At 42.9% G+C, this 17,853-nt stretch overlaps 2 protein-coding genes across 2 annotated transcripts in view; one reads left to right on the top strand and one right to left on the bottom strand.

Annotated features, from left to right (window-relative positions):
* Nucleotides 1-1,894, bottom strand: part of LOC124326981 (neither inactivation nor afterpotential protein C-like) — a 28,402-nt gene extending 26,508 nt beyond the window's left edge. Inside the window, exons 1-2 of the mRNA XM_046785731.1 lie at nucleotides 1,655-1,894; nucleotides 1,403-1,486 (exon numbers count right to left, since the gene is read on the bottom strand). The gene's annotated coding sequence lies outside the window, so the exon portion shown is untranslated. The remainder of the gene's footprint in view (nucleotides 1-1,402; nucleotides 1,487-1,654) is intronic.
* Nucleotides 1,895-6,927: 5,033 nt separating this feature from the next.
* LOC124327205 (protein Wnt-6-like) lies at nucleotides 6,928-16,866 on the top strand. The gene is made up of 6 exons (XM_046786165.1): nucleotides 6,928-8,225; nucleotides 10,813-11,087; nucleotides 13,693-13,809; nucleotides 15,213-15,367; nucleotides 15,529-15,679; nucleotides 15,763-16,866. Exons 1-6 carry the CDS (start codon nucleotides 8,158-8,160, stop codon nucleotides 16,071-16,073), a joined length of 1,077 nt encoding a protein of 358 aa, XP_046642121.1. The 5' UTR covers nucleotides 6,928-8,157; the 3' UTR covers nucleotides 16,074-16,866.
* Nucleotides 16,867-17,853: the final 987 nt, after the last annotated feature.

Genomic DNA, 17,853 nt, shown 5'->3' with positions numbered 1-17,853 from the left:
AGCTCGAGTCACTACACGCAGTATGACAATGTTTATACCCTACTTACACACACGCCCGGGTAACGACTTGTAACAATCACGTCATCATCACGAGCCGTGTGACACAAGTGACTCGACACGATGTGAAGCGATTAATGGAAGGTACACGCCGGGAAAATAACAAAAAAACCATTTACTGAACGAATTCAGAATAAGAAAAGGTCGCGGCCGGAAATGGATGCCGAAAGGAAAACGATCCCGCGGTTGTTCTGCGGACGGTCGGCGAGTTGTACCATCAACCGCACGGCGGAACCGACGCTAATCATTGTGATTAGCGTGTAAGAAGAACGCAAATGATGATGATGAGACAGACGACGTAGAATTCCTATCCACGTGAATATAAACCCTAAGTAGCAGTGAAGTAGTAATGGAACAATAACGCAGGGGCGGTCGTGATATTTTTGGGTGGGATTTGAACCCAAAAGAATTTTTTTTTCTTTAAAGAAAGAAGAGCTTTTGACACCTGAACGTGAAGATCTTTCTGGAAGATGAAACAATTTCTCCTTATTTTTGATGATGATGACGATTCACTTTGAAATGTCTCTACTCTCGTTTTTTTTTTCTTTTTTTTTTGGCTTTAAATTAGACGAGAATCAGCTGGAAGCTCGTGAAAGTTAAAAACAAGATAGGACACTCTAAGGCTGTCCAGTTGTTCCAGCGGTTTGGCAGGAGCGATATAATATATAACGAGGAGGTGCCGGTGTGGCGGCAGTTCACTCAGGTCTCTCCATACAATTTTATAGACTTTGGACATTGTTTGAAGTGTTTAAAATTAAACAATTTTTTTTCAATTTGATTGTGCCCGCAGAAAAAGTTGTGAGGTATAAAACAAGCCTGATGTGTAGTCGCTCTACAAATTAGTTATTTAATTAACCCTGATTGAGGAAACAGAAACGGCAAGAGAAAACTTCTAAGGAGTCAACCGTCTAGCTCAGGAATAATCGTACTCCGTAACGTTTTGTAACCAAGGCCACTAAATAGTAAATAAAAAGGAAGAATAGATAGACAATTGTCCTACCTTTAAGCCAGGGAAATCCACAGCCAGGCATCCACAAATGCTCCATCCTCGTGAATGCTCGGTCGTCATGAATATCCCTTCACCTTCACATGGGTGTACACGAGGACAGAGTTTTCCCAATTAGTCTAGGAACTGTTTATCTAAAGAAAAAGAAAAACAATGAGTTACAAATTAAATATTGCAGATACAAGTAAGGAAAAGTTAGAAAGCAGACAGCGGGTACCCCTTCTTGTTAATAAACAGGATTACTCAAGGTTTACGTGTAATACCCTGAATGCAATTTACAAGCACAATTTAATTATATACAGCAAGTCACAGGTTAACAAAAGTAACAAAAATTATTACCCAATCGGTGATGTTGAGATTGTTGGTGATGACAGGTCAGTATCAAAACTTGCACATGTTGTGGCTACGTTGACTGGCTCAAGCCTGAAATTTGCACAAAGGTAAAGTTTAGATAGAGCAAAGCCAATGCATTGACAACAAGCATACATGATAAATACTTCACTGTAGTCAGCACCAAAAATTCACAAATTTTGAACAGGTTAACTCTTCTGCATAAGCTCCCCAAATTATTCCATTCTTAATTATATATACCTGAGAAACAGCATGGAGTGGAGATGAGCATGGGCCATGGGGAGTCATGACACCAAAGTTCACACGACGATCAAATTTTATTTTGATTGGTATTTCTCTTGCAGCCACTAAACTCGTTTCCGGACCAGTGATCGGTTCAGTTTCCTATAATAAAAAAAATATCTAAAACTTCTCTCTCTTTCTCTTTTTCTCGTCTCTTTTTGCTTTTTCGAAACTGTGAAACAAAGTGTGAGCAGACGACACCAATATTCTAATTAACCGCCTAAGATATCGATATTAAAAATCCGCCCTCCCCGCCTCCCATTACCCGCCAAAATCAAAGAAAATCAACCTCTTCCCTAAAACCAAACCGCAAAAAAAACGATAAAAGCGGTTTGATCGCCAGCACCGCTGGACAGATCGGGATTATTTGCATATCAAATCGATGGTCTCAACAAGTTTCATCATGACTACCTGGACGGACAAGATCAAAGTAAAAATTTGCACTAAACCTGCAAATCGACCGAAAACCCGCCTTACCAGGACCCTCTTGGAAGCCAAGAAGGAATAACAAGCTTGTGTAGTGTAGCACGGAGCAGCCAGGTTTTCGTGGTTTCGTGTGACCCCAAATCATAGGCTTCGAAGCGAGAATGAGTTCAAGAGAAGGAAGTCAAAATTAGAGAAAGAAATCTACGACGAGGCATGAAGGAGAGAGAGAAATTCTTTTACCTATAATGGTCTAAGTGATGGGCTCCTCCTCTCTATCCACCTCACTTTCGACCGTTTCCGACCCCATCAGGACAAGGATCTCTTTGCCATCCGTTTTAATTGGTTCTCCGCCAACATAAGGAATCTATTCGTAAATACTTGGACACCAATTTCCTTTTTTCTTTATTTTATTTTATGAAAATGTTGCAGGCATATAAAAAAGAAAAGAAAAGCGGCTCGGCTCTCTTTTGCTCCGTCCTTCCTCATATGTAGACGAATGTGATTTTTTGAATTTGAGCGCGGAGAACGAGGAAACGCTCTCACACCGCGACTTCCCCATCCCCATCCAAACAACAAAAAAACGGTGTGTGTTGTGATAACAATAAAACAAATGAACACGGACCACCCAACAAGTTCCTGTAAATTTATGGACATGCATTCAAATATTATTATTATGATTTTGAGTATTACATTTGAATATTATTATTCAGATCATAACAAACTGCGGGAAAGTTTGGAAAAAGTGGGGTCTTTGAGGAGGTGATGATCTCATCCGCTAGATGGTTCCTCCCTACCAAAGATCCGCGCAGCTTTAGTAGAATTATATACATTTAAAAAAGAAAAAAGGGAAAACCCGTCTCATCATCATCATCATCCTCAAATACGTAATAACAACAACAACGGCTCAATTGTTACGATACGCATGTTGTACGGCGCGTAGTAGAGCTAGAAGTAAAGAGATGATTCCATTTCTGAAGAAGGGAGGGTTCCCATAATAACTTCATAACAACAGTTCTCTCGTTCGTCGGGAAAAAAAGAGTCCGGGCTAGACACGCCAAAAGAGTCAGACATTACGACGTCTTTAAACCGCAACGTTTTTCCCATCTCATCCCGACGGTTCAAAAGAGAAAAAATTCGAGACACACGCGAACAAGTCTCGCACCAGCCACACGTGTACACGTTGTTGCGATAAGAAGAGTCTCTCTCTCTCTCATGCCACCCTTGTATTCTCGTGTCTTAAGTGGGCAGACCCAGCACGGTCTCTCTAACAGACAATGCACAATTTTCATCTTCTTTTTTCTCTCTCCTTTAGCTCTTCGTGCCGTCGTTTACGTACGTACGTGCCGACATACAGACAAAAAGACGTCACACAGAGAGAGAGAGCGGGGGCGAGCGATTGTGACGTCCATCGGCAACAACGTCGGGGGCGTCTGGTCGATATGTGTACGTCCGCCCGCTAAGTGCCTTATTCTTTTGCTCCCGATTAGCTGCCGCTTCTGTCTGTGAAGTCTAATCAGCAGAGTTCTTCTTCTATTGCGCAACTCTTTTGTCTTTTTTTCGGCTGGCACTATATGGATGCTGTTCCTCTGGCAACAAGACAAATGGCCACCTGTCAAACCATTTTTAAAGTCGAACGGGTGGAATGGTCGTAATCTGGCGCATGCGGAAAATCGCCAAAGAAATTATTGCGAACGTTATTTCGATATTTTCTGGTTATGTCGGAAGAAGGGAATTTAGAAAACGTCGGGACCGTGAGTGGGTCCGGATGCAGAGCCAATTGAATTGCAGATAATGTGAGATAGAAATGATGATGGATTCAATGTCGTCCAGGTGTGCGCCCGCGCCCCGTCACGACTCGACTTTCCTATCGCGGGGGGCTAGGTTTCGTTCAAGGTGCGGCAGGGGCCGATCACGCTATGCGAATATCTAAACTATAAACGAGTTCCAGTCGTCATCATCCACTCGTTTATTTCTACATGTTCTCTTCTATTTTTCCTTCATTCCAAACAACACACCTGCTGATGAAAAATAAAAAAGGCTGGGCCGGAGAAAAAAAAAGGTGAGTTTATTAGCGTAGACTGAAGTCTAACGAATGTCATCGCTGGAAGGATCTGGAGAATACCTGATGCACCTTAAATCGGGTTTCGTTTTCATTTCAATGTGAATGTGTGTGTGTAGAAGAAACATTTGAGAGATTTCCCATGACACTTTTTCGTTGGCTGCGCACGACCAGTTTGCCCTTTGGGGTTCGCTAGTAATCAGATTGTCGCAAGAGTAGGTAAAAATACAGAGCAAAAATGCGAAATGCAGATAAAGTGCAGGTGAAAATATCAGAGCTGGTCAAACCGCATGTCAACGAGTCCCGCTGCTCGCAAAAAATGTACAAATTAAAATCAACTCAAACAAACAAAAAAACTTATAGCGCAAATTAGCCAGACGTTGTTGCGTATCATCGAGGATGCAAATCCACTCGGTCGCAAATTGTTCGCTCGAGTTATATTTATAGCTCAGAGTGCCCTTTTTCGACGTCGATCTGTATTTATCGTCATCACGTCAACAGTTGAAATGGATTAGCTTATCAGGTTACATAATTAAACGAAAATGGAACCAGCAACAAAACCAGTTGTGACGAAATTAACTAGTTTGGAGCGTCTTCTTTAATGTAATGTTATTACTTCTAAGGCTGTAGTAATGAAATTCATTGATAGAGACGATAGGAATGCAAGAGGAATTCAACGTACTGTCGGAATCGCGTAAAGCTGATATTACTCTCAGTCCATCTAGTACAAAAAAAAAATTGTTTCTCTTTCCCAAACGGCCGCCCGTGTTTGTCTCTTTGTTTTGCCACAATGGAGGCGGTCGCCTGTTCTTTTGTCGAAGATCAACACATAATAGAGACAGCGAGAGAGAGAAAGAGAGTCAGTAGAGTAGGTAGGTAACGTAATCCGATCCGTGTAAACAGCTGACTTTGTGTCCTTTCAACCAGAAAACAAAAGAAAGGGCCAAGAAATGAATATAATGCAGCACGCAGAATATGTCAAGGTATATACACTTGAGTTAAGAAAGAAAAGCGAATAATCTCTAAATGACTTGACAGAAAAACACGGAGGGGTGTCTGGACAAAAGTCAGAACAAAGTCGCACAGAGTAGAATAGAACCAAAAGGAAAACAACAAGAGAAGAACAGAAGAAAAGATGGTATGCAAGATATATAGTTAGTTTTAAAAAAAGCGCGGAATTCAAAAAGCGTTGCGCACATTATTTTTGTTTTTTTCTTCCGGGGCGCAATGATATTCCCCCCGCGTCTTATATGTCGTCACGATTCATTCCCGATTGTTTGTTTCTTTTTTTTCTCCCTGGGATATTATTTTTCATACGGTCGCTTTGTGTTTACTTGCTGTGTCGACACGGGCACGTTGACGCGTGCGTAATGCTATACGACCAACTGAAGTGCTTCGGAATGATGGGATTTTTTTTTTCCACAGCGTCCGCCATCTCGTCCCGACATCTATCTTTTTTTTTCGGTCGATTCATCATCATTCCTGAAGTCAGACGTTCGGAACGATTCAATCATGGCGCACAACGAACACACCACCACAAACACGAGCGCATTTTCTCGACTTTTTTTTTTTCCTTTTTCAAACGTCCTACCCCGACCCTATAGCCTGAATGCCAACTTATTCGTCTAGCTATATACGTGTATATACACTTGAGTGTGTTTTTAGAGGGGGGTGGTCGTCTTCGGTGATAAATGCGGTGTTTCGTTTCCCAACGTCACAACGGCACGGCATCGGGATGTCAGATCAATTAGACGCTATTCTCAACGATAAGTGGACGGGCATTATGCTCGGCTGAAAAATGAGCTCTCTCTCTCTCTCTCTCGTCTGATGATGGAGAGCGTGGCGAAAGAGAGAAATGGGCCGCCTTGTCGCGGTGAGCCTCCGCTGGAGTGGATTGCTGAGGAGAGAAGGGGGGGGGGGGGGAGAGAAGACGTCAGAGTTTAATCGGCCGGATAAGTTGGGGGATATTGTCGGTGCAAGGCAAATACCCTCTCTCTCTCTCTCGCTCATTCTCCTCCAGCGCTCTCGCCGTTTTGGTGTTGTGTATCTACTTCTCTCAAGATGTAACCGGAGAGACTTCTTATAAGACAGATCCCACCATCCACCACCACCCACTTCGTTCTTACCTTTCGGCGTCCTCTACGATTTTCGGTCACGTTTCACACAGCACTGGCGACCACACAGTCCAGCAGCATCAACCGACCGGCTGAATTGAGAGATTGAATAGATAGGAGGAGACGGCCGAAAGCCTCATTTCTTTTTCCCCCCGTTTCGGTTTCCTTATTGGATGCAACTGAGAACATCCTCTACGCTCCTTGATGTGTTTATCGCCAATTTCTTCCCTTTTGACGTGGGACGACATAATTATAGAATCGAAATCTTGAAAAAAAAAGAGAGAAACGAAAGAAGAAACGGGGTGGAAACGGCAGATAAATAAAAAGAAAACGTCGTGGGAGGGTCAACTGCCCGCCTCCTATCCGCCGCTGCCGCTCCTGGCGCGTGTGTGTTTTATAGGCTATAAACTAGATAGTGTCCGCTTGTTTGCCATTTGCTGGCGGAGGTGCCCGTTTGTTTGACTCTCTTCACACACATACGTGAACGACCGTACCGATATGGCAATTGCTATAGCAACGGACCTTCCTCTTCTTCCAGCTACAACTCGACTACTCCTCCTCTTTGATCCCTCCTTCCTCTTTTTTTGGGAGGCTTTCTCAAGTAGCCGGAGCGCAGCAGCAGCAGCAGGAGGAGAGAAATACGAGCAGCAGGTCGGGCCGGCAAACACAGTTGCACCGAATGATATGGCTTGCCAACTTGGTTGACCTCTAGTGAAGTGTGCGATCTCGTTGCTAGCGGCTGGCGCACCTAGGCAATCTTCAATCATCTTGTCGCTCGCTGCATTGCACCTGTTGTTCCGCATCTTGGAAAAAATCTCTCTCTTACCAGTCGGTCTTGGCAGTTGATGGGACTATTTTCTTTTCTTTTTCTTCTGATTTATTATTCTCCCATTTTTCCGCGTCCTCCTTTTGTTTTTTATCCGTCAATTTCTTACGGATTTCTTGTCTCTCATTCCATTCCCGCCAGCTCTATCAAACCAGAAATTTAGAAATCAAAACAAAAAAACCAAAAGAGAAAAATAAGAAAAGAAAAAAAGACAACAAGACTAAAACATCCATAAGGAAAAAGAATTGCCGCCATTTTTCTTTTTTTCTTCTCAACTTCTCAACGACTACTACTTTTTGGTTTTTGTTTTAGATATTCTCTTTTGTTTGTTTGTTTCCCCCCAGCAGTTCGGACAGACTTTTATTCCATCACCGTGTGAGTGAGTGCTAGCGTGTCTATAGCGCGCTGCCGTGTGTTAGCGGGAAGCAGAAACCAGCAGTCGGCTACTATTCATCTGGTCTTCATCGTGAACGAGACGATCTCTCGGTGGCCGATCTGCCCAGCGATCAGCCACCAATGCTGATAGACATTGCGCTACTGTTCCATTTTGGGTTACTGATTGCGGCTTAAAAAATCTCAAAGCACCTGTGTCTGCAAGCGTTTCTCCTTCAATCACGCTCTTTGGTTTTGTTTTTGGTTTTTTCTCTTCCAGTCGGGAATCCCGATCTTGATTTCACAGAAATCGATCGACTTTTTGTCATTTGCAAACGCATTCTTTTCAAAAAGGGATTTTTTCGCATCATTCCGCTCTTTTGCACAAGTGCGCCGTGTTTCATTCCTTTCATTATAGCGACAACAAAAGCCAATTGCAAACAAACCAACAAACCGGGAAATTGCGACTCCCGGGCGCGACTGAAATTCTCGCCATTTGGGTCTACAACATTTGACGAAAGAGGAATAAATATTGTGTCAATATAACCAATACTACACACTTTCTTCCATCTGTCTCCTTCCCTCATCCTCTTGTGCGTCTGTGTGTGTATTGCGTGGGGAGTGCGTGTGAGTGTTCGTGTTTGTGAGTCTGCGGTGTGTAAATATGCGTTTCTGGTCGGCTTCGCTCTGCCTCCTGGTTGGCATGGTCGCCCAAGTCTGCGCCGTCTGGTGGTAAGTGTTCCGTGTGTCTTTATAAATTATTTTTCTTTTCCCCCCATGTCTCTTATATACACGTCCCCCCGCTTCTATATTTGTACGGGAAATAGAAGAAGAAGAAGAAGAGAGAGAGAGTGGCTCAGAATGCATAGGTTTCATCTTGAAGAGTTGAAGACAGGCATGTGTACACAAATCAGTATATCCATAGAGAGGAGAAATATGGGAAAAGGATGGAGACCCAAACGGGGTTTGTTTGGTCGTTACGGACACTGAATAGCGGCCAAGAAAGGCGACAAACATGCCGACACAGTCAGAGAGAGAGAGAGAAAAACGGAACGAAATCAGGAAAATGAAGGAAGCAATTTGCAATCACACATTCAAATGAGCCACATTGAATACGTATATAGCACAATATATAGCTAGATTGAAGATTGGGTAGTACGCGGAAAGACCTCGCTTGATAAGTCGCGTTCAACTGAAGTCAAAAAATTTGCATCGATCGCTGGCGCGTTTCTAGGAAATGGAGAACCCATTGACTGGTTTTTAGCATTGGTAAAAATCAAAGAGAAACAAAAACTTGAATAGTATTCGTAAGTGCTGTGTTATATAATTAGCATTGATGATGGACATCAGACAAGAAGTCGTTGGAAACAGTCGAGAGTTGTTTTTGCTTTTTTCGAATTCGTGGAATACGAGTCCTGGTAATTGGTATTGCTCCACGCAAATAGAAGGAATTAGAAATGAGAATCCCCTGACGGTTTACAGTGGAAACCACTTAACACCCCTTTTCTGTGGGTGTCACTGTATATCGTGATCAATTGACCGACTCTTGGCAGTGAACGCTGAAATGGTGTTGATGTCACCGATAAGCCGATAACTTTTGGACGGCTATCAACTCGTTGGGATATGTAAATAACGTCGAGCGCGTCTATACTAGAAACCAGAAGAAGAAGAAGAAGAAGAAGAAGTCGTTTCTTTAGATTCCTAAATTGGCTTCAGATTGCCTGCACCGAGTCACGGTCGTCGTCTCGTAAATATGGCAGGCAGAAGTGACGGTCCACTTTCACTCACTAAGTGCAGTTGGCAGTTAAAAACAAAAAAAAAAACGGGGCTCACGCGCTCTCCTCGCTCTTGTAACGCGTCCATTAAAGCACAGTTGAAGCGCGTATTACCCAACGACGAAGAACGACGATGCCGTGATTCTCCGCGTCGAGCATTTGGGCGTGATCTCGTTCGTTCAAACTCCCGTTCGCCCACCCAACCGTGCTGCTGCCAGTGGGGCTCAAAGGCATTCGACGATGTCACAACAGTAACTATAACTATCTAGCAGCAGCGCTGCCTTTAAATAGCTGTCATTCTCGCACGCCATCGCCGCTGAGATTCAAAATTTTTCTCTTTCAATTAAAATAAAAGAGAAAAGAATCTTTCCCATTTATTTGTTTTCATTTCGGATATTATTGGAAGGACTGCTGGGTGGGCTGTATAGAGTCTATGTGTGTGGGATGTTATACTAGTCGCCAGACCGGTATACCGGTTCGTGCACAAATGTGTTAGATAAAGACCGGCGGATCAGTACAATGCACATCTTTTTCTTTTTTTCGTTTGCTTTTGTTGCTTTCGACATAATGTGATGGATCGCTCAATGACATGACATTCTGGAACGCTTTGAAGTTCCGACCCGACTGAGAACGCCAAAATTTCACCAAGTCCATTAAATGTCTAGGACCAAAAGTAAAAAGAAAAGCAACATGAATGGGAACAAGAAACAAAGTTCTAGTTGAGGTTTTTGTCTTTGGCCTTATCTTCCGAATCCCGTCACCCGAATAACGTTTTAATGGGAGCTGCTGATGGTATCCGCCATCCGACTCTCAATGGTCGGGCTCATACCCATTAATAACATTATACGGTAGGACCGAGAGGTTTTGGCTTCATTCAAAATGGGCGACATCAATCATCATCGTTTTTCCACTTGCAAAATGAAGTTATCCGCCGTAAAACAGCTGAAAGGGCTGGTTTTTCCTTTTTAATGAATGAAATGTTCCGTCATTGTCGCTGGCGGGGCGAGCAGTTCTTGATAGCCACTATAGAGACGCTTTTATCTTAGACTACAATTAATGCTTTACAAAGTTCACATGCACAAACAAAACTCTAGAGTAATAAATATCTAGGTAACTTATTACTCATGATCGAACCTGACGGCACGGAAGGAAAATGCCGGATGAAATCTTATCGAAACCCTGATGCCGCCTGTTTGTTTTTTTCAAGAATGAAAAGAAGAGGGTTAGTAACCAGATACCTATTACGTCAGCGATGCTCTTGGATATCACCTCTCTCCTCTCTTACTGATATTCATGAATTCCGAGATATTCTCCGCCGCCAAAGAGATGAGTTAGACGGAATTGGAAAGAGAGACTGGCTTCCAATTCGTCGCTTATTCTCTGTTAATAATCGAATTAAGAACAAACGTTCCAGGAATCTAGCCTCTGTGTTTCTTTCTTTTGTTTTCCTGACTTTTGCGGGTGGTATTCCCCGCGTGGGAATTGGAATCGTTCAACCACATTTCATTGGAATTATTTTGTTTTTCTGTTTTTTGTGCCATCAGGGCGAGCGCCAGTCAGGCCATGATGATGGAACCGATGCGCCTGTGCCGTCAGCGGCGGGTGCGGCAACACCTGGAGAGAACAAACTTCAACGACAACGGACGACACGAGAGGATAAAGAGCCGCCAAGTGGAAATCTGCCGCAAGGAGCCCAAAGTGTTGCAGGAGATCGTCAAGGGGGCCCAACTGGGCACCAAGGAGTGCCAGCATCAGTTCCGCAACCGGCGATGGAATTGCACCACGGCCCGCAAGAGTCTCCGCAAAGTCATCGCTAGAGGTACTACATGCTAAACAAATTGCTTCAGGAATTTCGTACGTGGCTATCAAATGGTCAAACAAAAAGTTCCGCTGCTATCTGCCTGTAATAATAACTGTCGGGGCTCCACCTTTCACCTGTGGGTCAAACTTGGGCTTCCAAGAACCCGTCTGTCGATTGCAGCCCAATAACTGTAATTGGGAATGAAGGGCGCAAGAAAAATCAAAAGTCTCAGCAAGAAAGCGGAAAGACAAAAATGGAAAGGTTGTACGCACACAAATAAAATCTAAGACAGACACGACTACATATCTAGGGCTTTATTATTATACATGTAGCAGCTGATGTAGAGTGGGTGTACGAGCTTGGCACGAGGGACAGGAGCTCTCTACATTTTTCCATTCTACATCGACGTGGGAGAGAACCCTTTGCAATTATCACCTGGATGCCATCTCATTGTCAGTCGTTTACCAAACAATTTCTTAATATCAGGAACCGCTCCGGGTTGGCTCGAGACTCCTGGGGAGGTCCGTCTTTTTCTCTCTATCAAGCCCCGTAAAAATTATAAAGAAAAGAAAACTCGACATGCGCATTTCACTTGTTTTTCTTTCTTTTATAGTTCTTTATACCACCCTCTCATCTTCATCCTCGCCGTCTCCTATTCTCGGATATCAAAACAAAACAACAGATTGTTCTATATACATCCATTTCATCTTTTTGTTTAAATAGAGAGCATTGATTCCACCATTATTTAAAAATCTATGTGCGCAAAAAGCCCCCTTTCCCCTGGGAACAGGTTGCTTTTTAAAATGAACGATTTCGAGAAATCTTATGAAATAAGGTGGAAAACCCGTTATGTAATTCTTCTTACAGTACATTTTCCGTTGAAAATTCTATGATCAAGTTGAGTGCATCACGTCAAGTAAACGCCCACCGACAGGTGAATAAAAAACCTACTCTACTTGCGATGGTGGTCACATCCAGCAGGACATAAAAAAAACTAGAAATAAGTTAACTTTGTTTGTCTTTTCAATATGAACTCATCAGAAATCAGCGGCCGGAAAGAATGACGAAGTGAATGATAACGCGCAGCAAAGACTAATCAAAGTGCTGTCCACCGAAATGTTCAACTGGTTTTAATGCAGCGCATGCGTTTATATGCGCCAGACGAGAGAGACAGAGTCTGATAAAATGATTCGTCGTTCGGACATGAATTTGACGTTTGAATAGGACAACAAAAAAATAAAAATAAAAAATAAAAAATAAAAAAACCAGCCGGACGAGCTTTGGTTTTATTGGAAAAGTTGAGCCGCGTCAAACTAGTTCACGCGCGCGGGACAAACCATTCTCAGACATAAAGAGCCCTGCAAACGGGACACGATGATATGTGCACAGCGTCGAAGAGTTTGTGTAAATAATGCAAGTCCACCATTGCATAATCAAGCCGGTCACTGCAGCATTTGTGTGTGTGTGTGTGTTTGTGTCTCTTTTGCCTAATTGTTCCAGTTCCTTGGAGTTTGTTTCCCCTTGATGTATTACCCCGGGTCCGAAACTGACAAGTCTGACAGCCAGACGGCAGCCAGCCAAAACCTTGATCACGCTCGTGAGAACCAAACAACTTGAAAGCGATCACTGTGTCAACATTCTTTCTCCCATTCAATTCAAAAATCTACCGGCCAACAAGAACGTGACCTTCTTGTGCAAACAATTGCCACCACTATGCACAAATCCGCAATCCCACGAGTCCCATTCAAAGTTTCGTTAACGGGTTAGATACGTGTGTCCATTTCATTATACACAGTTTCCCCTTTCCAAAAATGATCAAAAGAGAGACGTATTTAGATAGTACTATGTTTTATAAATATTTATGTGCGTACATAGAGGAGAAAAGACATTTCGCAAGTAGTCGACACAAAAAATAAAAACGGTCAAGGTTTAAATTGTGCCGCTCAGTTTGCCGCGCGCTGGACATTTTGTCAACCCCCTCAAGAAAATATTTCGAGAGAGTTTTGAATCAAGGGCGGATAAAGCCGTCGTCGTCGTATTTATATATAGCATGGCCATCTTTTTTTAAATAAAAAGATCCTTTTTTTTTATTTTGGGAGAGAGGGCATCACCGTGAGAAAAGAATGCTGTCGGTGATGGCTCCTTCTTCTTCCGAAAAAAGAAAACAAAAAAAGAGAAAAATCCCCTACTACTAAAAAAAGAAATATGAAGAAAAAAGGGAAAAGAAATTGCTCAAGAAATTGGTCCCCCGGCTGCTGCTGCCGACGTCATTATCACCTGGGTGCTACCTCTCTCTCTGCCTGTATAGGAAACTATCGGACGACCTCTCAGTTTGGGAAAAATCAGATGTGCGTATTGTATGTATCTCGAGTGTGGATCTCCTAAATAGCTATAGAAAGATGGAGAGAGTGCGTAATCCCCCGCTAGCCCCAAACTGTCGTCTCTCTCTCTCCATTGTGTCTAACAGCGATTGAATCTTCCAAGTTGTAAAAAGATTTAAGAAAAAAAAATGAAAAATGTGAACTCATCTGCGGGTGTGAATGTTCTCTTATTCAATTGCCAAGTCGTTAGATTGGTGTGTGTAACCTATAAAATTTTTTTTTCAATGTTTTTTGACGCGTAGATACCCGCGAAACGGCGTTCGTCAATGCCGTCGTGGCGGCGGGCGTGACCTACACCGTGACGCAAGCCTGCAGTTCCGGCCACCTCCTGCAGTGCACCTGCGATAAAACTATGAAAGGTCAGTTGTGTCCTCGTTTCTTTTCTTTTCTTTTTAAAATTTGATATCTCCGCCATCTATTACATCCATCGGCCCTCCCATCTCATCAATCTTTCAGGGCATTAGTCTTAAGAATAATCTGAATAACTAAATCCCCAATCTATTTTTGATTCTTTTGTTCATAAATGCCCAACATTTGGAATAATTAAAGTCCAACAAAGGCGATTCCCGACCGTATAGTATTTCGATACACTTGCTGATAAAAAAACCTGTGTCTATATATTTGATACAAGATCTACTAGTGTGCGTGTACCTGGGGGAATGGGAATAAGGGTGAGAGGGTGGAGAAGAATTGAAAAAGCGCCGCTTTACTTGTGCCGCTAGTCTCACAGGACGACATGATATCTACTGTACGTGTTATTAGTCTCTTTCCATCCAGCGGCCGCTATGTCAAGGGCAGGGCGCAGCAGCGGAGGGACACACACACACACACGCATCTATCTATCAACACAAAGCGGAGGAAAAGAAAAATAAGACCACCCGGACATTTTTGATACACAGTGACATTGAATAACCAATCGAATTCAACGGGTGACACGGTTGTTTTTTTTTCTTAGTTCCCCCTTTATTTTTTCTTTCTCGCTTTTAATGTCTCGAGCGAATCCATCGCAGACGTGGTGCGGCACAAGGAGAATCGACGACGACGGCGGCGGCATCGGCGGCGGCGGTCAGAAACTTGAGAGGTTTCCCACGCTCTCCGCAAAAGAATGTCATCCTTTCTTCTTCCACTTCTTCTTCTTCTCTTCTCTCTATTCCTCTGTCTTTCTCTCCCGTGTGTGTGTGTGTATCAAAGGTATTCCAAAAACCCCATGAGAAACTTCGTCAGTAACGCAGCACACACGGCAGCGCAACGGCAGACAACCCGCACAGATAGACACAATTTTCGATTCAAACTTTTTCTTGTTTCTGCTCCCACCTCTTCGTCTTCTTCTAGAAGAAGAAAGAAAGAAAAAAAAACACGATTCAAACGACAAGAATTTCACCGTCATTAATGGCCAGTGTCGGATTCGTCCCTCTTCAACTTTTTACGCACTGCCAGCGCGCTGGATGCATGGCCACCAGTTTATCAGATCATTCGTCAACCAGATCAGATCATGTCAGACCTGCGAGATATAAGGGGGGAAAAGAGAGAGACGGGAGACTGTTGCTTCAAAAGAAATGAGAGAAACAAAAGATAGACGTGTCTGCCAGGAGTAGATCCCATGGGGTAATTGTAGGAAATATATTTACACGGTGGCCGAACTGCTAGGATCGTCTAATAATGGAAATAGACCTTTGAATTGGCGGATCAAAACAAGAATTCATTTCTGGATGCGTTGATTACTGCCGCTCACTTCACCGAAAATTATTTGCATATTGTGCAGGCGTGTCACCCGATGGTGATTGGGAATGGGGCGGCTGCGCTGACAACGTCCAGCACGGATACAAGAAATCACGCGAGTTTATGGACGCAAAGTACCGTAAGCGGAGTGACCTCAAGACGCAAGTCATGCTGCACAACAACGAAGCTGGACGACTGGTAAAATTATTCATTTTTTCCTGTTCTTCAATGAAAAAAAAAGCATGTTTCACTTTCCTTTTATTTTATTTTTTTACTTTTTTCTTGCTGGAAATTGGTTCGTGGCAATGAACTTTGAACGAAAACAAAAACCACCTTTATTTTGTTTGTGGGAAAAAAAGGCGGTCAAGAACTTTATGCGGACTGAATGCAAGTGTCACGGATTGTCCGGTTCGTGTACGCTGCGCACCTGTTGGCGTAAATTGCCTCTGTTTCGTGACGTGGCCACCCGGCTCAAAGAGAAGTTTGACGGAGCTGCCAAAGTGATTCCGGGTAAGTTCATTTGTTTCATCAACTTCATTTGTCTTATCTTCAGACTCTGAATGTTTCCATAATTTAACCCAAACAAAAATTAGGAAATGACGGCAAGACGATCATTCCGGAAGTGGCGAGTATCAAACCGCCCGGACGCGAGGATTTGATCTACTCGGAGGAATCGCCCGATTTCTGCAATCCGGATCGAGTCACCGGATCGCTGGGCACGGCCGGTCGGGTGTGCAACAGCACGTCACCGGGAGTCGAGGGTTGCGAGCTGCTCTGCTGCGGGCGGGGCTACGAAACGCGGACGACCAAGACGCGCGTCAATTGTCACTGTCGGTTCAAATGGTGTTGCGAAGTCACCTGCAAAATTTGCACCGTCAAGAAACACGTCAACACCTGCCGCTGATCAATCAATCGCATCCGCAATATTCACGCGCAATCCAGCTGGGAGTGTGACGCAAAAATGGGGCGAATTATTCTCCCCCTGATATAACCCCACCCTTTCTTTTATTTTTCAAATCTGAACTGTGTACAGTCCTTGGTTTTTCTAATATTATTATTATTATAATTATACTACTAAGTCCCCACCTTTTTCTGTTCGTGAATTCGTTCGTTCGTTGTTGTTGTTACCAACGGATGTCGTGTCAGTCGGTCAATAGCGACACGTTAACTCTTTTTGAATTTCCTTTTAAAATATTTCGGTGTCTCTTCTATTTTAATAATATTGATTTCGGTTGAAAAAATCACGATGAACTTTTCGACGCTACAGCGCAATTTCGGTTAAGTGATGCAATCGCTTTTTTCTTTCACAATTTTTCTAAATTGAATTTCATTCACATTCGTGTAGAAGCCAATCTGCATTAAGATATGACCACATACTTTGCTCTCCATTCGTATAAATGTGATTACGAGTTATGATCGTATACGGTTGGAAAAAGAAAATACAAAAAATTCAACAAGAAAAAATAATAATAATAAAAGATAGCTTCACCCATAAAATCAGTTGCATTTTCCTCAAATAAAAATGTTTAAAAAAAAAAATAAATAAAAAAACAAAAAACAGCTGGGATATTTTTTGTTCTCCTTTCCTCTCATTCCTTGATTTTAATTTTCGAAATCTGTTTCCCCATTCTCGAAATAAATCAAAGATTAGATTTTTTTTATTATTATTTCATTCTGTCTGTGTGTATAAATGTGTGGGCCCTAATAACAGAAGAAAAAGAAAAAGAAGAAAAAGAGCAGAGAGGGAATGAATAAAGGGCAGACTGTATTCCGATTGGTTAGCAGATAGAGGGGCATCCAATAAATGTTAAAAACGTTGGTGGAATCTGAAATGAAAGGTGGGCGGATGATGGAGTAGAATGAAACATTTATGACTGTCTGACGGTGATACGACGGCTGATGTTAGGAGAGGCCAATCCATCGTCGTTTGAGGCCGCAGGAAAAATAGAAAAAAAAAATAAAATAAGAAGGAATGAAGGAGGGACAAGATTGGAGTGGGTCACGGCATTGCATCACGGAGTTGCGCCCGATCAGGACCCTCGGCAACCACCCCAAACGTGTGGCAGGCCCCGTCAAGTGTTTGCGTCGCTTCGCGTCTGTGTACCACCGGAGTATTACGATGTATTTAGTTTACCAAATGTTTTAAGTAGAGAGTATAGTAGGGTTTCTCATTCCACATGCATGGGGCAACCGACGCCATTAAGCGAAAGCCACCAATTTATAAGTGTTCCCCTCCACAGCTTATAATATATATATTTTATATATTTTATGACTTCCCCAACATGCAACATTCCACCATTTTCTCTTCGATTCCTGGTACTCGGAACAATTTATTCTCCAAATTCTCAATCTCGTTCTTCGGTTTTTCTCTGAACGCTAATCATTTGTCGCTGACCGTTTCCGAGAAACTGCCGCAATCTCCGCTAACCGAAATCAAATGAGTTGACTTGAAATCAATCGAGAAACTTCTTTCTTTAAATCCACCAGTGTTTTTATTCTTCTCGCTTTTCCCTCTCTCCCTGTCTCTCGTCTCGTCTTGGTGAGGAATTTTTACGATCCGGGGCATGAGAAAATGTGATCAAACGGATACAACAGGAGGCCAGGTAGACGCATTATATCTGTCTGATATATAGACACATGTGTGTGTGTGTGTGTGTATAATCATAATGTAATATAATAAAAGT

This window comes from Daphnia pulicaria, chromosome 2 (genome assembly GCF_021234035.1).
Source record: "Daphnia pulicaria isolate SC F1-1A chromosome 2, SC_F0-13Bv2, whole genome shotgun sequence".
Taxonomy (NCBI): Eukaryota; Metazoa; Arthropoda; class Branchiopoda; order Diplostraca; family Daphniidae; genus Daphnia; species Daphnia pulicaria.
Note: the sequence above shows the minus strand (reverse complement) of the source record. Positions and strands in the feature narration are given on the sequence as shown.

Bases quoted from the DNA above. Each gene is read 5' to 3' on its own strand.
- LOC124327205 (XM_046786165.1), top strand. From the start codon at position 8,158: ATGCGTTTCTGGTCGGCTTCGCTCTGCCTCCTGGTTGGCATGGTCGCC. The intron at 11,088-13,692 runs GTACTACATGCT...TTTGACGCGTAG, and splicing joins CCGCAAAGTCATCGCTAGAG to ATACCCGCGAAACGGCGTTC. The intron at 15,368-15,528 runs GTAAAATTATTC...TGGGAAAAAAAG, and splicing joins ACAACGAAGCTGGACGACTG to GCGGTCAAGAACTTTATGCG.